We start from the raw sequence: 22,249 nt of genomic DNA on the forward strand, positions 1-22,249 counted from the left end.
CTATTAGGGTCAAATTTCCTCAGCGGCTGCAGTCGTCACTGGTCTTAGGTCCTCACCCCTCTCCCTGCATGCTGAAGTCCGCATGCAGAGTGGTGTGCGCTTTGGTTTTGTGTATTATGTGTGTGCTCCGGTCTAGCATTTTGTGTCTTGTAAATCATTTATTTAGGTTAAATTTCTGTGCCTCGCATTAGCTTGGAAATGCTTTTTATTAAAATTTCCTTTGAAGGATCCTTTTAAGCTTTCACTTAGGTGCTCTTTCATGTTTCTTTAAACAGGCAAGCTTTGGGGAAATAATAAAAAAAAGTCACTCAGGTTGGCAGGATTTTTTAAAAATACTGAATGTGTGTAAAATGTCAGCTCTGTGTTTGCTGATAAGCGTTTGTAGTGGTTGGGTGGTGCGGTGCCGGCCGGCGACCGTGAGTTTCCATCTGCGGTGACTGATGGCCGCATTCTTCGCAGCACCGCATCAACCTCGTCTTGTAGGGCGGGACCCGACGGCTTCAAACCCAACCACCCCGGCATCCCCCCGCTGCTCCATCCCCCTCTCTAATTCTTGTTCCGCTCGCCACTACCCCCATTAAAGCTGCGCTGTAGCAATCAGTGGCCTCATTGCCTGCGGCCGGCAAGAGCGCCCGTCACGGCCGGCCTGGCAGCCTAAGCCACCATGGGAGGGGGAGGCTGGTGGGGTGGGGACCTTACGACTCGTGGAGACTGTTTCGGCTAGAGCTGGGGGTCATCCGGCCATCTGCCGCCGCTCATCAACGTCACCCTCAAACACATTTACACACACTACTCCCAAACACACGAGTACACTGTCAAGTACACATACAAACACCATTTTCCCGGGGATATGGAGACATTTAACAAAGGTCAAATGCACATGGACACAAATTGATGGTTTGAACGTCAATTCAACACACACACACACACACACATAGATAGACACACAATATCAAAATAAATAATATCAAACCAACGGCAGGATAACATCAGGGGAGCAGTAAAGTGGCTCATTGAGTCCAAGATGACACCAGACTGCTTCGTCTTGTTGACTTCATAGGCGGGGTGTGTTGGAGATGGCTTCTGTGATTTATGTCAGGTGACTCATAGCGATGCCTCTGATGCCTGGCAGGGAGGGGCGAGTCAGCAGTCATGCATCACAGGGACCTCTGCACTAATGATGCCCTTGTTTTTCCATCCTGATAATTCACAGCGTTCATGCTGGAATGAGATCTGTGCTGCATGAAACCGATATAAATACGTATTTTGTATACATTCTTCGGTACTTATTACCATTATAAAATGGAGAAAAAGTATTGACTCTCTTCTTCCTTCTGCACACTCTCATATCGCCTCATGCTTTGGGTCACATGGTCCAGTAGCTAAGGCCATTGGTCAGACTGAATTAGGTGAAGAAGACCCCGTGTTATGAACTCTGTCCAATATGAACCAATGTCTCAAATTGCTCGTGATTTATCACATGGCCGTATGCCATACATCAGTAAAACTACAGATCTCAAGGAATTACCAAGTGCCCATTTTCATTAGTCAGCTATTACTGAACATATAATGCATGTAATTTGCTTCATAATGACATAGAAGACTATTGGTGATTAGACTTACAGGCAGCGTCTGCATTAGCAGCCATGTTTCTAAACGCTCTTTCCACTGCATCAAATGCTTCCCTGAAATTCCCCAGACAATATGGTGATATGATTTTTAGGCTAGGTTGCCCTGTCCTTTTTAATATGTTCTTGTTAGAGCTGCTATGTCTGCAGTGAAAAAGATGCAATAATATGAACAAGCTTTACTTTCCTGTCTGTATGGTGCTGAATGGACCGCCTGTGATTAAGGTGGCTTGGCTTCCTTCAGTGCCGCTGCGTCCTGTTGTCTTTATCAGCGGTGACCGGAGCTGTCTCCTGTCAGTGACTGATGGCCTCATTTTCTCCGATCCCTCCAGGTATCGCTTGCATCGCCCTGTCGTTTGTGGACGCAGAGGGCCGCCCTATACTGATGCCCACTCAGGATGGCACATATTCTCACAGAAGAGAAGCCACCACCCTGTCTCTGCAGCTTGAACAGTTTGAGAACCTGACTAAAGTGGTCAAGGTGGAGGCCCATAACAAAATCACAGGTAAAAAAAAAAAAAAAAAAATCTGCAATTCCTCTCCATGTATCATATCATAAGCAAATGTCTATGTGCTCATGTGTGTGTTTGTACTGTGCTGACCATTTTGTATTGTTGTTTAAGGTACTTTACTGTGTAACTCTGTGTGCGTTCACTACATTATGCGTGTTATGCGTTGCGTTTGTCTTATTTTCTGCATGCATCTGTGTAGTTTAGTTATGCATGCATGTAGTGTGGATTCATTACTGTGTGAGAGTGTGTGTGTGCGTGTGTGTGTGCACGTGCTTGAGTGTGTATGCAGACTACTTTATATTCATTGATGTGTGTGTGTGTCTCTGGATAGTTTTAAAGAATAAACAAAACTCTCAGTGCGAACACCTTCATTTACTCTGAATTAAGAAATGGTAATGTCAGCGATTTGTACCCAAAGCTGTTGTGTCTAATGATATATTTGGGTATAAAAAGTGCATTTTTGCTCTATTAAAATGCCATTAAAAGTTTATTAGTCTTTTTATGGCAATGTGTCACGTTCATCTGCAGGAATTACTCTTGAGATCTTAAAATGTAAAATAATGCTAATTAGCTTATTGTTTCTTTTTACAGCGTTGTGGAATTTCCCCTAAAATAGCTCTTATTCTCTGGTAGGCTCATTACCAGCCCCATACTGGAACCACTACCCTACCTGAGCTGAGAAGCCGCAGTCTCACAGGCTGCTCCTGGCTGAGGGGGATGACTTGGCTGTGCGGTGCATCTTTTATCTCATTCTTGCTCTGTCTCTCTTCTACAGACCCCCACATCCACGTTCGCTTCGACATCTGGGAACAAGGTAACATCAGCCCCCTCCAGCTGACGGACAAGCTGCGGGGCGCCCTGCGCCACGCCCTGTGTGACGTCATCATGGAGCTGCAGGTGCTGCCCAACCCTCTTTGTCTGGAGACGTACTGTCTGCCCGCTGCTTCCCCAAGTGACCCTGCCAACGGTGAGGAGTGGCATTCTGAGCATGAATCTCAGGAATTGATTGCGGGGGAATAGAGGATAAAACCATGTGCAGTTTCGGACGCGTAAAAACCAGGAAGTAAACAGTCACCAAACTCTGCCGCCCCCCTTCAGGGGTGAAAATAAAGGGTCAATTTAAAGAATCTTCACAGCCATACCTTCCAAAATATAAATAAGATTTTTGACAAGTGGACTGCTGTCTTGATGCAGAGCAATTTAAGTGTTTATGGGATGTTGTGGGCATAAAAGTTTAAGATGTGAGAAACACAAATAAAAAAAAATTCTTATTAACCCATTATTAACATGTTTGTCTTAAGACAAACACGCATGTGAACTGGGTTTGGTGCACAGGAAGAAAAAATCACTTGCATTGTGCATTTTAAGTAGTTGCACCGGAACCTGTTACTTTAGTAATAAACTAACAAAAGAGATGTAAAAGAGTTCAACTAAAAAGATTAATCAATAGTTAAAGCTTACAGCACCTGGTATTCGCAAGAGGACTCCCATCCAAGTCCTCTGCAGGCCTAACCCTCCTTGAAATGTTGGCATTAAGTCACTGTTCAACGTATGATAAAGTCCTTGTCAGTGCTTCAAATGGAACATCTTGACAACATCCTGCACAATTTTCACATGATTTTGATGAACTGTGCCCGAGCACGATATGGAAAACTAAAAGCTTTCTGCAAACACTTCATGGTGCTTTATTTTTACATATATTACATGTATTTTTACATTGGTATGACCAGAATATGTCTGTGAAATCTGAGAATGTTTTACTGCACAAATATATAAATATATCTTATAAAACATATAATATATAAAACATTTTTTTTATTCACACACAAATTATATATTTCCTTCTTATGACAGGAAAGGTGTGACGTTGGTCTTAAATAATAAAAATAAATCCTGGGGGTACCCTGCTCACAGTGCAGAGCAGTTGCTCACAACCTTTACAACAGGGGGATCCAATGTTTTAGAGTCACTGATTTTGAGAGATCAGTTTTTAAGCACCAACTATAGACCTAGTCGACCTACTAAAGACCTACTTTTAATATTACTGTTATTGTTATTCCATAAAATGTTTAATTTCTTTATTGAAATTGAAAGTAAAGGACATCTAGTTTAATTTTATTAAGTTTTTATCAAGTTTTTCCCCCTATATTCTCTACAATTAACTGCAAAGAATAAGCTTTATCACAGTAATAATGCTGTTATTATACAATATTATTATACTTATAGAGTCTATAAAACAATATAAAACTGTTCTACCCTTTAATATGTGTTTCATTTGGTGGTACAGTACTCACTCTAGTGTATTACTCAATAATGAAACTGTTCATTTGAACTTTATTATTATTATGGAGTGTCCGGTGTAATTACAATGCTTAGAATGCTTCTCATGGTTTCATTCAGATATCAATTATTTTTAATACTTGAATTTTTTTAGATATATATTTGAGAATCAACTAATCAGTGTCACCCTCTTGGTTAAATGATACTGATTGATCAATTTGATAGTGGATTTTGCCTGCAGGAGTTAAATCTTTTGAGAGACGCACTGTTTGTACTGGGCTCTGTAAGAAATGCTGAGTTCATCCTACATTCCTCTTGCCTGTCCCAGGCTTGCAGAACCTGCCTCCGGCTGTGAGCAAGGAGGTGAAGGAGAGTCCTCGTCAGGCCAGCATGTCCCAGAGCCTGAGGAGCAGCCCCTTCCCCATCACCATAATCCAGTCCTCCTCCAGCACCACCCCCAGCACCACTGCCAACACCCCGGAATCAACCACCCCTACTGGGAGAACAACCCGTCGTAGCTTCTGGGAGATCCTGGTGCGTCGCCACCGTGTTTATTTGCCATGCATGGGAAAAACCCTTGTTAGGAACAAATTGTTCTCATTAATTAAGTCTGTCATCTCTGGTTCTTATTTTAAATCACTTTATTGAAGGAGCTAAAAAAATGTAATGATTTAGAGGCCATGCCCTGCCTCTCTGCTCCTCTGACAAATCTTAATTAATGTTCAACTACTTCCGGACTCCTTTTGCCTCCAGAGTAAGACCGACTCATCCGAACTGGGCAGCCCCAAGACAACAGACGACATTGTGCAGGAGCGTGGTGAGGACATCCGAGCCTCCCGCAGGAGGCACAAGACTGAGAGTGTGAAGCAGCAGTGGAGCCAGGAGAGGGCCGTTGCGGTGGAGCTTGAGCAGGCCCAGAGGTGTGATGCAGAACCTCACACACCCTTCTCCACCCATCCTGTCTAATGCCATTTTATCCAAAGCATAATTATTTTGATTTCAGTGCTTTATGTAAATTCTGCCACTACAGAATTTACCATCCAAAGCTGCTATGCATCTGTCAACATAATGTGAGAATAGACTGGAGACTGCCCAGGCCAGATAGCAGTCAGCCTCTGGGGTTTTGGAATTACGTTGAATTTATTCTGGTTAAGGGGCCTTGTCATGTCCTTGTCTAGGGGTGGAGAGCAAAGTTAGGTTACTAACGTAACCCCAGTTCTCTGATAACATGAGTGAGGTATCTTCCAATGGGAACGCACTCGGTGTGAGCGATTACGGAAGCACCAGTGACAACACGTCTTTTGCAGACGGACCAATGGCAGCTGCACACCGGGAGCCCCGCCTTCCCTATATCAGTCACAGCAGCCCACTGGAACGGCCTTCTCCAGCATACTCTTCCCTGTGCAAAAATGCAAGGAGCGGGAAGTGGTGAGATTCCTCACTCATGTTGTCAGAGTACCGGGGTTACGTAACTTTACTTTACTTTACTTTATTTAGCAGACGCTTTTATCCAAAGCGACTTACAAGAGGAAGACACCAGCAATTCTCGTTCGATTTCTATAGAATATTGAGTTTACAAACTAAGAGCCCTGATAAGGCTCAAACTTGTCAGTGAAGAGCATGCTCAGAGATTGTTAGGTGCTAGACGAAGAAAAATTATAATGTATTTATACATATTTGTATTTATACATTTTGTACGTAACCTAACGTTCTCTTTCAAAAGTTCGCTCGGTATCTCACTATGGGAAAGACATGGCAAACTCCTGTATGCATGCTTTCCAAAGCATCTCTGTCCGAAATTCTAACCATCAGCACCGACACTAAGTACATCTTGCGGGAGCGGCGGCACTGTGACATCAAGTTGATACAAACTAATAAATGTGTGCTGTGTGGCCCAGCTAGCAGCAGCACAAATATCATGTACAGAAACACCCCTGAATAATGCCCAAGAGGTAGCCATAGCCCTAGAGGAATGAGGCCTAAGCCTCTGCAGGACATCTGGTCACTCCTCTTGAAAGCTCTTGTTCCGTCCGTGTGGAAAGCGCTCAGCTCTATAGCGCTGCAATTATAAGCAGAGTTAACAAACTTACGAACAAATGCAGGGTTAGGTAACAGCATGACCCTAGCATCTCCAAAGGTCATGTAGGAAAGGTGAACAGAAAATGCATGAATCCCACTCACTAAAAGCTGGCCGGCAAAGAACCTTTCGTAGAGTGACAAACGAGACGGTGCTAACCAACAGACGTGCTGTCAAACCCCACGTGACATGCTGATATAGCAGCCAAATGAAGTTGAAGTTGACTTGATTGTCATTTCAGCTTCATACTTGTTAGACAGTACATAGTAAAATGAAATGTAACATAATGAACAATTGTACATACTGACATAAAGCGCATGTGTGCGACACGTGTTCAGATGTCTGATGCCCTGTGGAAAGAAGCTATTGCACAGTCTGGCAGTCAGGGCCCAAATGCTTCGGTACCTTTTTCCAGAAGCCAGGAGGGTGAATAGCGCATGTGAGGGGTGTTTCAGATGCTGCGTGTTATGGAGGGAAGAGAGATTCCGCTCTAGGGTCTCGCGGTCTGATAAGGTGCAGTTCCCAAACCAGACAGTGATGCAGCTGGTTAAAATTCTCTCTATATTCCCTCTATAGAAGGTGGTGAGTATGGGTGGTGGGAGCAAATACACTTCAAGAGTGAAAAAGGTCCTGCCCTTGTCCAACATGTCCTGTAGGAAGCACATTAGTAACCGAACACACAAAAGGCAGCGGGGGCAGAGTTGCAGCACTGAGGCCCAGCACTAAAAATCCCTTATATTTGACAGGGCCAGTGGAATCATGAGCCTCTGAAGGCGCAGAGAGGTCCTGAATAGACATTTTTAATGACCTCACTCTTGGACAGTGAAGTGCAAAAAGACGCAGAATTTATCTGGAGGCCCAGGTATTCTGCGGTCTGAGAGAGAACCAGAGAGCTCTTTATGCTGAATTTATGCTGAAACCCATGTTTGTGAGGTGGGTCACCTGCATCTTCGTATTGTGCTCTGTCTGCTCTCACGTTTGGGCGCAAAGCAGGTAATTGTCCAAATAAACCAGAATCCTTACACCAGAGTGTCTGAGCATGGTCAGAATGGCTTCTATACGTCTACATGTACCCCACGTGAGGATCAGCCTGAATGAGACGTGAGAAATTTGTAAGCCACACCATGGAGATTTACTGTGGGCAATGTAAATTTCTAAATGAAAATATGCATCTTGCAGGTCCACCATGATGAACCAATCGCTGGGGCAGATTGAGCGAAAAAGGCCCTTGTGAGTGAGCATTTTGAATCTCGACTGTGTTAGGTGTTGAGAACTTGTGGGTCCAGAATAAAATGGAACCCTCAGTCCCATTTTGGGACTAGGAAATAGCGAGAATAAAAACACCACTGTATTTCCTCCACCAGGATGATCCTTATCACTCTGTTGCTGAAAGGGAGGTTATTTCTGCCTCCATAACATGAACTGAGTCCCCGGCTGCAATTGAGGGAACCAGCCCATTGAACGTTGGTGGTCTTGATGCAAACTGTAGCCTGTAGCCTTTCCCTATTGTGGCCAAAACCCACGGGTGAACTGCGCAGCTCTCCAGAGTGTTCGTTAGCCCCACAAGCAGTGCATGAGCACTTTCTTGTGGAGGCAAAGAGATATGACCCTTTTAAAACTTTTTCAGTCAAAGGAGTGGAGAGACCATAGATGCCCTGTGGCAAGGGAAAGGGTGGCTTTGTCCCATGTTTAAAGCTGGTGGCCTGGTGTGGAGCTCTGGTCTCTAGGTTTACATTTTATATTAACAGCGTTTATCAGACGCCCTTATCCAGAACGACTTACAATCAGTAGTTACAGGGACAGTCGCCCCCTGGAGCAACTTAGGGTTAAGTGTCTTGCTCAGGGACACAATGGTAGTAAGTGGGATTTGAACCTGGGTCTTCTGGTTCATAGGCGAGTGTGTTACCCACTAGGCTACTACTACCCTCGCCGCTACCCTCCCTCCTGCGGGCTGGTTTTGAGACTGGTGTCCAGGGCGGGCTTGGGGGAAAGGGGGTTGCGGTGCCTGCTTTTGAGGCAAACAGAAATTCAAGGCTTCTCCTTTCTTTTGGAGGTCGCACCTCTGTTGCATTGCCTCCACTGCTGTGCCAAACAGGTTCTTACAATCCATCGGGGCATTGAGAAAATCCACCTTCTCCTGGTCACTGAGACTGGATAAGTTCTGGATAAATCTCCCTCAGCCATGGGCTTGGCAGGTAATAGACATGGGTTGTCCTCTCCAGTATTCTGACCGGCATGGTCTTTTAGCCACCAGACTGTGGCCGGAGTCAGCAATTAGACTTACACCACAAAAAGAAAGGCAAAATACACCCACAAGCAGAGATTCCCCTCGTTACTACTCCCTGGCTCAAAGCACACAGGGACGTAACACAGTGAACGCAGCTGTCCGGGTAAGCAAGCAACGCCTGAGCATGCTTCACCCAAATTCTTCCAACTAATTCCCACAATTGCTCTTTTGAGTCGACTCCATCGGTCAAACACCAGCTACCGAAAGCGTTCTCCTTCTCGCGTGCAAATTCCACAAAATTTCACCAGAGCTCCAGTTACACGGCAACACCACAAACCACAACAGACAAAACCCAGACTGCCCCAAAAGGGACAAATCCCGGACGGGCCCCCACTTGTCACGTTCTCGTCTAGGGGGGAAGGAACGTGGACAATGTGAACGTGGTGGATGGGGACAAGGAGGAAAACACGGGCCAAACCAAAATGCACAACATTACAGTGTGGGACGGTATATATACAACAAAACCAAGTAGTGCTATGTGTACACCACCATAAACCCCTCAACCAAACACATACAACTATATACACACTAACAGAGGGGGAATCAACGCACATACAAACACATGGGCAGACGAGGGTGCACAAAAAAGGGAGATCCAACACTAGATACAAGAACAAGCACTCCATACTCCTCCACTCCTCCATCTTTCTCCACACTAAACTCCTCCATGAGCACTACTTATGCTGGCAGTGGCCGATTAGCCACCAGACTGTGGACTGAGCCAGCAATCAGACACACACCAAAAAAGTAAAGGAAAAACACACACACAAGCAGAGATCCCCCCGTTACTATTTCCTGGCGCAAAGCACCCAGGGACGTAACACAGTGAATGCAGCCATCCAGGTAAGCAAGCGACGCCTGAGCATGCTTCAGCCCAATGCACGTAATACACATGGGGTGGGAGTCCTTACCTGAGATTAACCCACATACCGTGGGGCAATGGTGGGACGTGATGTCCTTTGCCCCCGTGGGGGCTCGGCTGGAGAGAGGTTGGCCATTATGAACTTAGTGATATCTCGAAATGGTCAGGCACACTCACCACAACACTTTAGCATCTTAGTCTGTCCTTTCGCATTCTTTCTGAGAAAGACGCATTAGGTTGTATTCAGTGGGTAGCGAGGTGGCGACTGCTATCTTCCACAGAAATTAAGCAAAAAGGACACCTCAGTACCTTAAGGAAAAGCAAATTGTCCCGGTTCAAATAAGAGTTTGACTAATTGACTAATAATTAGTCAATTACTAACGTAGTGTACACTGATTATGTGGTTGTCCACAGTAATACCTGGGGTCTTATAATATGATGAAGACGAGACGTAAATGCTGATCACGTAACTATTACAATAATTAAATATATCTTGCAATATTGTTGATGAATAAAAACTTGACTTGTGAGTGTCATCTGCATAGATATGTGAAGATATGACCTCTCCAAGTTATTTGGTGTAGAGGGAGAACAGGAAATGGCCAAGTACTGAGCCCCAAGGGACACCAGTTGAGAGCTGGTGTGGTCCCCTTCCATGTCACCTGGTAAGATCTATATTCCTGATAGGAAGCTATCTACAGCCATGCTGAGCCGCTAAGTCTCCTAAGGATTGTCCGGAGGGTCTTGTGGTTGACTTTTGTCAAATGCTTTCGAAAGGTCCAGAAACATTAGCACTGATGAGAATTTTGCTGATCTAGCAGCATGTAGTTTCTCTGTAACAGCCAGAAGAGCAGTCTCTGTGGAGGGGGCAGTTTTGAAACCAGACTGATTGGGTTCTGAAGGTTGTTCTGGGTAAGGTTATTATTCATGCTACGTTGTAGGATTTTTGAAAAAAAAAAGGTAAGATACACTGGTCTATAATTGGAAATATCAGAGGGATTGGCGTTGGATTTCTTAAGAATGAGGATCATTCTAGACTTTTTGAAAGCTGTTTGGACGAGACCAGATGTTGTGGACTTAGGGTCAGAATTACCTGAAGGTGGATATACCTTTTGTCTGAGTGGGTTTATTTAGTTTGGATGCACCATTTTCCTTTTTTGTTTTCTTTTTCACTTTGGGGGTTTGCCCTATACGAACTGTTGGAGTTAAGGTGGACAGGGGAAGCTCCGGACCCAGGTTTTAGGCCCAGGTTCCTGTTTATGCTGAGGCCTGGAAGTAAATGGTGTTCCTTTGTTACAACATTCACCTATATTTTATACATCTGACTGCCTCACCTATCGCTCATAGTCAGGTTAGGACTCTTCAGTTTGGTTACAGCTGACATCCTAACAGAAGCAACCCAACGGTGAAAGTTCCTCATATACAGCCACTCCTGTATATTGGGGCACTGGTGGCCTAGCGGGTAAGGAAAAGCCCATAATCGGAAAGTGCCACTGAACAAAGGACACATTTCACAATGACAATCACTTCACTTTCAATTTAAAATGTTCACGGCGGTGTCTTGGTGTTAGTGGAGTCACCTACAACGGTCGTCTGGCATTCAAGCCAAAATGGTGGAGTTGGTTGCAAATGGTTTGTCTGGAAACACTAGTATCTCGTAAATGGGCCTGCAGCTGTGTGGCAGTTGCATAACAGTGTCTGAGTACATAGGTCCTTAGGTTCTGGTCATCATTGCGTCTGTCATTTGTGGGGCTCCACTCCTGGGTCTGTCATGAACTCTGCCAGTAGTTTTGTGTCTTGATACAAGTCTTCTGATGACACTTTGAGACACACCAAGTTCATGACCAAGTTTATCTGACTGCCTGCCACCAACCCGAAGGCAAGCCATGGCCAGGTGACACTGCTCGTCCGTTAAGTGACGGCTGTTTGAATGATGAACTTAGAATGACTTAATGACAATACCAGTCTTTCATAATATCCCTAACTTATTGTGAGTAGTATGTGTGTGTGTGTTTATTAAATACACAGTGGGTATGGAAAGTATTAAGACCTCCTTCGATTTTTCACTCTTTGTTATATTGCAGCCATTTTCTAAAATCATTTAATTTTTCTTTCATCATTAAGTGGGTCTGAATACTTTCCTTACCTACCGTGTGTGTGTGTGTGTGTGTGTGTGTGTGTGTGTGTGTGTATTATTTATTTATTTATAAGTTGTAGGCTGGGATTGCGCATGCGCAGATGATGTCAGGTCGACTTCGACTTTATTATTGATCTGAATAATTCTGAAGTTGTTAATGCTCTAGTAGATGCAGAGTTTTCCCTTCACCAATATTAATATAAATGATTGTATATGATTTTCTCCTTCTCACAGACGTCATGTAACCCAGCTGGAAGAGGGCGACACAGGAATCCTGCATCCAGTGTACCAGACCACCTGCCAGCCGTGGATCATGTTTATGGCCAAGCTTGGTAAGCTGTGTCTCTGGCGGAAATGTAGATCGTAGCTCGCAGTTCTGTTAGATCAGGGTTCTCTGACGCTCCTCCTGGCGGGCTTTAGATGACGGCACTTTAGTGTTAGCAGACTGCATTGCGAGTAAAGTGAATGTTGCTCCATCGTGTTAGGACTCTCCCACTTTATTTCTGTCTGCATCTCGCTGCCTTATTGTCCTCCAGGGTGCCCATCCATCCAGCAGTGCACTGCCGAAATCGCCTCTCACTTCCTACTTCCCTCCATCCTCATGGAGATTGTCAATTTGGTGGCCTCCCTGGCAAGTGACACCACTATGAAGGTGTTTGAGAAAACAAGGTATGGCAAAAATGATCTCTGACCAGCCATACACCTCCTCGTCTCTCTGGAATATGACCATGAGTGAATAATGTAACACATGGATTTTGCCTGACAGTTTAGGATCACTTACATGGCATTGTTTTCGAACTGGATGCGTGCTAAGCAGTACACTTCCTCACTAGTGTGAAGTCCAAAGACGTCCACAGGATTTACATAGATAAACGTGGCGTGCGTGAGAGGTGTCAATAATATACCTTGTCTATAAACAGAAATAATTAAAAAGTCTTTTTATGTTTATCTTTTTTATGAGGCCATCTGACCTTACAGTCCAGTTCAAAAACAGAAGCACCAGAGTGCAAACATGTATGCATTTTTGTTGGTTTTATTATCCTTTATACCTTTTTTTTTTGTTCTGTATGCCCTAGTTGTCTTCAGGGAGACACCTTTGTTCCTTCACCGCACTTTCAGCACACCAGTCAGCTTCCTGACTCCACCAGAAGCTTTGTTCTCATTGGTCGGAATTCTCAACAGTGGCGCTGCAGTGCAGAGCAAAATTCCTACCATGGTTTGTGTCATTTTTACCCCTTTCCACACGTGACTATCATATCAGTTTCTGTTGTTTGAGGAGTTTCATTTTTTTTTTCTTAGTTGTTTTATTAGTTCTCTTAGTTCTACATTTAATTGTGACCAAATTTAAATACTCTACAAAAACTATATTTCATGGTCATTTCAATTAGTTATTAATCTTCTTTGGTCGCAGTACAAGTACAACAGCTTTGATCCTTATAAGGTCATTTGGTCCTTACACTGAATTCTGTGGTCAGCATTTTGCTGTGCATTTACTAACACAACATAATGTCAAAATAATGTAGCCATATGCTTTAAAAAAATACGCAAAAACTAACTTAGTTTTGACAAAATAAAGTTTAACTCTTGGTCTGAACCTGCACTCTTAACCTGCTGCAGTTTTTTTTTTTTTTTGGTCTCCTGCACCTCTTTTATTAACTCAGGAGCGAATGTGAAGATTTCCTTCTGCGCGTATGTGTGCTTGTGCTTCTTCTTTTCCTCCTCTCATCATCTGTTCAGTTTGCTTTTCTAACAGGCGTGCTTATCTTCTGCCTAGCGTCTGTCCTTCTCTCTGTATGTGTAGCATTAGCCGAGTGTCTGGGTTTGTGTGCCTGTGAGTGAATGAGTGGATCTCACTGTCAGTACTTGCCATGCCGTGTGCTCATCTCTGCTTGCCCACAGAAGACAGTTCAGATGAGGAAAGCTCCCCTGTGCTAAATAGGTTTACACGTAAGTCTGCGCCCCTTTCTGTTTTATTCCCATTTAAGCGAAATCAATTCTTCATATTTATCAAGATAATTACATAAGATTGTTCAAAATTCAAATCTACAATTTTTGCTTCTCTCTGTCCGCCTCTCTAAAAAAAAAAAAAAAAAAAAAATATATATATATATATATATATATATATATGGTTTTCTTAATATTGCACAGTTTTCACCAGTAGATTAACTCGCTGTAAATGTTTGTAATCATACACATTATGAATGATTATGCTTGTTTATATAGTTGCTTTACTGCAGGCAGACAGACAGACAGGCCAGAATAAGTTGAGGTGATTTGGCCACGTTTGCTGAGCAGGATGCAGGGGTATTTACATTTTTCCCTCTCTGCTAGATCTTCCCCTCTGTGGATAACAGGATGATGGCTGTGTATAGGCAGGCATGTTCAGTTATTTTCCTTTTGGTTGAGGAAGAAAGATGCACATAAGTGAGGAGAGGTTGTCCTCCCCACTCTTCCGTGCATCCATCAGGGGAAGCACACTTAAGTCTCAAGGATCAGGAAAACCTTGCTGTACCACCACTTTGTGTTTTCGTAATGGGTTTCGTCAGCGATTTTAATGTTAATAGAGCTGCTTTTCTTTCCAACATCAGGCCCGTGTGCCGCAATTGCACACTTTGCAGTAAATTTCTTATCAAAGCATCTTGTGCAGGCGAAACAAAGTACAAGGCAGACTTTGTGTTCCAGGGCTCAGCTGCATTAAAGCTTCATCTGTCACAGGCTTTGTATAGTGGAATTGTAGCTCTCTGAGTGCTGTCTCTCTCCCCCCGCAGCTATGAAGGGGCTGCAGCGCTTCGAGTCTCTGGAACAGTGTGAGTGGTACAGTCCCGTGCCAGGCTGGAGAGGACTAGCCCCGCGACAGAGGTTCCTGCTCATTCAGATTGTTGATAAGAAGGTAAAGGCACAGCTCCGGTTAAGCTGCAGTTGTGGTCGTTTTGTGGTCATTTTGTGGTCATTGGTGCTCAGCCGATGCTGAACTGGGAACCACCTGAGAACCGGTCCACATTTACACTAGACAGGAGCTCAGCGGGAGCCGCATGATAATACGTCACAGTTCACAGGCCCTTAACAGAAACAAACATTTTTCATTTTTGTTGAGTTTCTGTGGACTTCCATATAGCTTCAGCACTCCACGTTATTAAACTTTTCTCTTCTAAAGCTACCGATCACTCTGCCCTCCCACCGCTTGTGACGTCACTGGTTCTCACAGTTTTTTTTTTTTTCTGTTTGAAAGTGCAGCACTTATTCCAAAATTGGGAGCCAGCACGGGACACAGAGCAGTGGAAAAGGGACAATGTTGATGTGTATGCGGGTTCTAAAAGCAATGGATCCTTCCTTTATCCTTCCTTTTTTGTTTTTTAGCCAAAGACAACAGAAATAGTATCATTTTCTACACACACACACACACACACACACACACACACACACACACACACACACATATATATAAACTCACGAATCAACTAGAATAGTCTGTAGTTACTCGTTTTTAAAATAACCTTATATAACTAGAAAAGTGGCAACAGCCCATTTCTAGAAGAGTTCTTTTGTGCTCTTGTCAAAGAAGTTCTTTTAACAAATGTAATAAAATGGCTAATAAAGAATTTCCTTTCAATTGATTCTTTAGGATAAAGGAGGAAATAGCGCATTTTATCAGCTTCTTTAGTGTTTTAAAAGAATCATATAACCATCCAACAATATATATATATCAAATGATATCAAATGATATAAATCATTATTTTTTAAAATGTTAACGCCTTAATCACAAATGAAAGAAAAAAGTAAAAGGCAGAATAATATATTCAACCCGTTTAGGCAAATTTATGATGGTATGTTCGTTCTGAAGGATGATACACAGCCCACCCTCACCTCTCCCCGCCCACGCACATCCCGCACTGTAAGTGTGCAGACAGACTATCGCGATAGCGAAACGCAGACAAGACCATATAGACCCCCATACACCATTAGTCATGGGACCGCTATACAAGAAATCTTCACTCAAGAAACACTTTCATGGACTTGTAGGATGCCTGCTAACCTTGAAGAGGTAGATTAGATTGAGGGGGAAAGACAGGAAGGGTCTCTGTCCCCTCTACATGAGTGTAAAAGTATAAGTATGATGGTGAAGATGAAAATGAAGGAGCATGTATTACGAGAGCAGAAGATAAATCATATGCTATCGACCCGCCTAGCCATGCAGTTAGGCCTCTTGGAAAGGAAAAAGCAAAAGAAGCCGCAAGCCTCCGCGGTGAAGATGGACCAGTCCAGCTCCTCACTCTTACCGGTCGAGGATGTTCCAAAGAACGTGAAGAAGAGAAACAATGATGAAGGAAAGTTGAAACGCTGTGAAATTAACAAGGTGATCTCTTGTTATAACACACAGAACTATGCTCCTGTGTTCCGTGCTGGTGTGTTCAAAGACGAGGAGATAGAGTTCATTAGCCACGTCACGGACACCTACACAAGCCTGTTGATGGAGATGGAAGTCAGTCTCCCGCAGTCAAGTTTAGAGCCACAAATCAAAGATCTCAAATCAGAACTCGAGGACGAGAGTGACTTTGTGAGTGCCACAGAGGACAAGGTTACGGAGGTCATGAAGACTTATGAGTCTATAAAAAATGAGGTTGACTTGGTTGAGAACAAGACAGAGGATTCTGTTCCTCAACCAAAGGTGGAAACTCCAGACTACATTCATCAACTTACGCAAACTCCTGCGTGCCCGGCCTTTCCAGAAACAGATGTTTCAATGGAAGAAGCGCCTGGGTCTGAAGAACTGAACAACACTCATGCTACACTGAGAGAAGACTGATTCTGTGAGGCATATATAATACAGGTGTGACTGGTGCAGTTTTAGGGGTGTTACACCACAATAACCAAACAATGTGTAGCGAAGTATGGCTGTGAATCTCAAGAATATTTATTTAAAAGGCAAAGAAAAAAAAATTAAAAATAAAATAAACAGATGAATCAGAGCAATGCACAAGCATTTGGGGTCTTGCGTCCTTGTCATGGGTTTGAGAGGCACGTGACAAGGTGGGATTAAGGGGTAGAGACACACGAAGGCTTCAAACTGTACAAAAGTTTATATATACCGCTATATACGGTATATAAAAGTTTATATATACCGCTATAGTATATACCGTAAATAAATACACTTTTTTTTTTTTTTTATATATATACATGTACTGGTGTTACGTATTTAGAATACAAAGTATAAGTAACTGTATTTCGTTACAGTTACCGTTTAAATGAGTGCTCTATATTCTTAAGGTGCATGGTGACTGAGTATTAGTACAATATTTTGAGATTTTGCAGCCGTATTATTTGATAAGGGACATTGATCTATCAAATTATACTACCATTAATATTTTAAATAAAAACTATATTATATGGTATAAAACCATGCTCCTCATACTCATACAGTGCTTATACTCGTTTGTCATCAAAAAAACATAAATAAACATATCATAATACTGTTAAATTTGTACCGTTATCGGAAATGCACAAATTGAAATGGAACCCTATACGGTAGCACTTTTCGACAATGCAGCATAAATCGTCAGTACTAACAAAACACACAATAAGAGGGTCTAATGTAAGCGTCCTGTTAACGTTACTCACATTGAGTAACTTAACGGAATACGTTACAAACTACATTTTGGGGCATGTAATCTGTAGTGGAATACATTTTAAAAGTAACCTTCCCAACACTGAGTGAACCACAGGGCGAGATTGCTTATGTTCCTTCTTCATCTCTCCTGATAAACTCAGGTGACCCTGTACACATACAACTGGTCAGTGGATCTGGGAGCATCTCTGAACCGCGGCCTAGTTCGGCTGGTGCAGTGGCAGAATGCCAGAGCTCACGTGGTCAACTGCATACTGAGCCAGAAGATGGGCCTGTTCCACCACTACTGCTTCAGTGACACACCAGTTCATGAGGAGCTTAAACAGGTATTTTTACACACACACACAAACACACACACACACACACACACACACACACACACACAGCCAAAAAGTTGACTATACTGCCTTTCATTCAGTGACAAAGCAGTAGGGGGCGTTGCAGCAGTGAAACACAAAAGTAGGGCCCCCCCTTGGCTACTGAGTGACTAAATGACAGTGACAGACAGCTGTCGCTGCCTCAGGCCCGCAAAGAAGCGCATGCACCTAAACGGCGGCTGCGTTCACGCTCACGCTCACATTCACACCCATCACGCCTGTGGGATCTTTAGTACCAGCCTACACCCTCACAACATCTGTTCCCAGGCCAGCTGTGCTTGACTGTGCACTAACTGCTCAAAGTTGCTCAAGATTGATCCTCTAGAAGCTTTGTGCTCATTACAGAATGATGCATCAGAGGTCCTTTTTTATGCATATGAAACAATATCAAGAATAGTAGTTTTATTAATGAAACCTTTTAAAACCAATCTTTTTACTTTATTGTAGCGGAATGCTCAGCAGTTGCATGCATTGGTAATATAACATAATATATTATATTATGTTATATTAAATATATTTAACTTCTGATGTTATTTTTACATGAACTGACCGATAACAAATACATATCAGACGGAGGGTCACATGATTCATTTGTTAGTCTGTTTGCTGTCATGTTCCCCATATTTTTATGAATAATTAATTTAGTCCTCTCACAGTAGAAGAAAACTTCAAGTTAATGATGAAGTGCAATCATGTTATGTGTGGTAAATAATGTGAGTGCATTTAAGAGCCAGTTTATCTAGATAGTCATGTTTGGATTTGTAAGGTGGAACACAGTTGTATATCTCCAATCCCATTGGAAGCAGCGGCAGCTTGCGGGCCCAAGAGCGGCCATTAACATCTGTTTTCTGTAAATTAGGATCATTGGGCTGACATTGACGTGATTATTTCTTCTTTAATATGATTTCATCACAACGCTGTTGGAACTCGGATGCTCTGTTTATTGTAAAGATTGGATTATTTTGACACACAACGTCTTTACTGCATCTTTCATTTCTCTATGTTCTTATTGATTCTGGGTGTCAGGCATCTAAAAATGGCTTTCAGACATGTCATGTAATATTTTTGGAAAGCTGACAGTCCGTTTGAGTTCAGCTGATATTTTTGGCTGCTTCAAGTGCGGGAATCCAGAGCGAATTTAATTTAAGTGATGGACATGTTTTCTTGCGCAATCTCATGAAGACGCATTATGCTTCAGATGCTGTGTCTGGACACTCCCTCTGAACCAGTCATGGTGATGACCCGTTGCCATGGAAACTCAATCAATTTTATTATGTGATTAAAACGAATGATTCAGAGGGATGGTGCAAGGTGAATAGAAAAGAGGGACATTGCCACCCTTTTATGTGTGTGTATGTCTGTGAGTTTCCCATGCCATCTTGGACCTTTCTGCCCTTTGATGGTAAACCGAGACCCACTTTTGCTCTTTCCTCTGATCTTCGTCTTCACCCTCCTTGTCTACCGTGTGTCACACGTCTGGGCTGAGCCCTTTTTTCTCTGCTGCTCTTTTGGTCCCTTTTCTTCTTCTTTTTTTTTTCCCCAGGCCGCTCTGCTGCATAAGACTGTGTTTGATAGCCTCTCCTGCGTTCCCTTTCTATCATTCAGGCCTCTTGTCTCTGTGAGGCTGGGTAAGAGGAAGGAAGAATAGCGGCTGTTATACATTTCTGCACTGCCGACACTTTATTCTGCATTTGAGCATGAAGCGGGGCATTACATTATCAGCCGCTTTGTCCCATGAGGCCGTGTCCTTTCAGCATCACTGCAACATGCAAACAAGCCTGAAGAAAAGAAGTGATGGAGTGCAAAACTTTTCTCTCTCTTTCTTTCTTTTCTTTCTTTATTTATTTATTTACTTTGGTCGCCCAAATTCTTTTTTTTTTTTTTTTTTTTGCTAATGAACGCTGACAGAAGGCAGAGTCAGAACAGCAGAAAATTTGCCCCCACCACCAATCATCTGTCATGCCTTAGTTGCCTGTGAGGTACAACAGCGAGCACCAGTGCCCAGTCTGACCTCCCCCCACCCCCAGCCCCTGCTGGCACATCACGCACTGTGCCATGAATGAGCATGTGGACCCCCTTAAACCTCCCTTTCTTCATCCTTCCCAACTGGCCTGACCCATGGTTACAGACCCCCTGCCCCCTACATGCCCAGAAACTTCCTATAAGAGTAAATGAGGACGGGCCAAGCAAGCTGCTTTCTGAACATGCTCAATTACGTGAAGGCTGGAGCCGGTTTTGGCTGAGCGTGTTTAATCCCCCCTCTCAAGCCCCTGCTCACTCTGTCAGAAGAGTAGACTACCTAATTGAGCCTCCTAAGGGGAAAAAAAGACTTCACTTCCCTTGATTTTTATATATATATATATACACACACACACACATTTTTTTTTTTTTACATCTGATATTCATTTAGTTTGAAGTCTGGTAATGAATCACACAGCTAAAATGCATCCTCAGCATCTTCTCAAAAAAAGGAAGTTGTGGTAAAAAAATAAATCCCACAAATGTCTTTTAAAGATGCTCTTTGAAAGAATTGGTGGAACTTCAGACATGGTACATGAAAGGGTTTGTTGGAATATGGAGGGGTGAGAAAGAACATGCTGCGTCCCCGGAGTCTTCATTCAGGATGTCCGGTGCTTTTAAGAAAAAAAAAATCAAGAAAAAGAGTGACAGTTAAATTTGACAACGTTCACAGGCTGGATAATGAGAATGTTTCATGCCATTGAAAATGTACCCTCTCTCCCCTCCCTCTATCCTGCTCCTCGTTAGGAGCCAAACCCTTTCTTAAACCCCACCATGGATGCCGAAGCTCTCCTCCGCAGTCCCATGCCCCCCGTGCCCAATAAGGAACAGGGCCGGCTGGGCAGCTCTGGCCGAGGGCTGCCCCCCCTCCACTTCCCCACTGACATGGTTCCGTTCGACGAGGCTCTGAGGGACGTGGCAACGGTGCGCCCCCTCAGTGCTTTTCATGAGGGTGCTGATGTGGTGACACGCCACGGAACCCAGCTGCTGGAGGTCAAGGCTGCGGAGCGGCGAGGTGAGCTTGCAAAGCACAAATATTTATTTATTTAATTAAAAAAATTACATTTACATTTACAGCATTTATCAGACGCCCTTATCCAGAGCGACTTACAATCAGTATTCACAGGGACAGTCTCCCCCTGGAGCAACTTAAGGTTAAGTGTCTTGCTCAGGGACACAATGGTAGTAAGTGGGATTTGAACCCGGGTCTTCTGGTTCACAGGCGAGTGTCTTACCCACTAGGCTACTACCACCTACCACCAATCTTTTTGGGAGGACCTAATGTGACAAACGGCATATATACTGACATACATATCCACATACTTAAGAATTGTGACAGTTTATTGACGTATTACACTGCTTGGTGAATCCATATCATGTGATGTTCTACTACAGAGGTTGATATGTAAAATTTTATGCTCATAAAACCATGTTTTTTAAAATAATGCATTCTACAACAGACATTATCTTTCAGAAAGCACACTTTTTCAGCAGAGCACAAACATGTAACAGAGTGACAAAAATTGACTGCTAATTGGGTTGCTACAGAGCAATTGAATGGGCTATTATGACATTAGTTTAATGATTTGATAATTCCTGCGGATATCTCCAGCGTAGTTACTCAGTTTCTCTCCTTCATAATATAGGAAATGTTTTCATTTCTGTGATTAATCTGTTTCCAGCCTTATTTTCTTTTTTTTTTCTTCACGTGGAGCAATTATCAACGGGAAAAGGTACTGCCATTAGAAGCCAGTGTCTGTGTAGTAACCACAGCCATTGTGCGCTAAGAAAGAAACAGAAGTGATCCTAGATCAGTTTGAATACAGGTCCAGGCATTTAAGTGGGCTTGCTGAGAGATTTGTTGAACTTGGTTGGTAAAAATGGCATGATTCTGTCAGACCATAAACATAATTCAAACATAATGAATGTATTCACATGGTTGTATAGTGTTTAGGGAAAAGAAACCTCATGCAGCAATGTTCTTTGAATTCTCTTTTCTTTCATCTATATTGCGGGTAAAGGACATTTTTGGCCAGTAGGGATATAATGAGTAATCTTCTTGTTCATTGAGAGAATGCCAAGAGTGTGCAAAGCAGTAATCAGAGAGAAGGGCGACTATTTTGAAGAATATAAAATATAAAACATGTTTTCAGTTATTTCACCTTTTTTTGTGAAGTACATAACTCCACATGTGTTCATTCATAGTTTTGATGCCTTCAGTGACAATCTACAAACGTAAATGGTCATGAAAATAAAGAACACACATTGAATGAGAAGGTGTGTCCAAACTTTTGACCTGTACTGTACATTTAAAGCAAATATTTTCAAGAGTATAGAAGGCTATATAACACACTGTAAATATGCCATAACTTTGCAGTGTAGCTTCAGCTCCTCCTGAGGATTCGCCAGGCATTCTCATGCCAACTGTAATCCTCACTCCCTGAGTC

The 22,249-nt window shown here is 43.0% G+C and overlaps 1 protein-coding gene across 8 annotated transcripts in view; it reads left to right on the forward strand.

Annotated features, from left to right (window-relative positions):
- Window positions 1-22,249, forward strand: part of szt2 (SZT2 subunit of KICSTOR complex) — a 74,772-nt gene that overhangs the window by 33,473 nt on the left and 19,050 nt on the right. For 6 of the 8 annotated variants that reach the window (XM_028999924.1, XM_028999926.1, XM_028999931.1 and 3 more), the window contains 11 exons: window positions 1,961-2,134; window positions 2,916-3,107; window positions 4,749-4,954; window positions 5,174-5,340; window positions 12,018-12,115; window positions 12,320-12,452; window positions 12,860-12,999; window positions 13,683-13,730; window positions 14,552-14,673; window positions 17,550-17,732; window positions 20,550-20,817. In XM_028999924.1, the coding sequence (XP_028855757.1) occupies window positions 1,961-2,134; window positions 2,916-3,107; window positions 4,749-4,954; window positions 5,174-5,340; window positions 12,018-12,115; window positions 12,320-12,452; window positions 12,860-12,999; window positions 13,683-13,730; window positions 14,552-14,673; window positions 17,550-17,732; window positions 20,550-20,817 (1,731 nt within the window). The remainder of the gene's footprint in view (window positions 1-1,960; window positions 2,135-2,915; window positions 3,108-4,748; window positions 4,955-5,173; window positions 5,341-12,017; window positions 12,116-12,319; window positions 12,453-12,859; window positions 13,000-13,682; window positions 13,731-14,551; window positions 14,674-17,549; window positions 17,733-20,549; window positions 20,818-22,249) is intronic. The other 2 variants (XM_028999925.1, XM_028999929.1) reach the window with 2 other exon arrangements.

The sequence above is a fragment of the Denticeps clupeoides genome, chromosome 13 (genome assembly GCF_900700375.1).
Source record: "Denticeps clupeoides chromosome 13, fDenClu1.1, whole genome shotgun sequence".
Classification (NCBI taxonomy): Eukaryota; Metazoa; Chordata; class Actinopteri; order Clupeiformes; family Denticipitidae; genus Denticeps; species Denticeps clupeoides.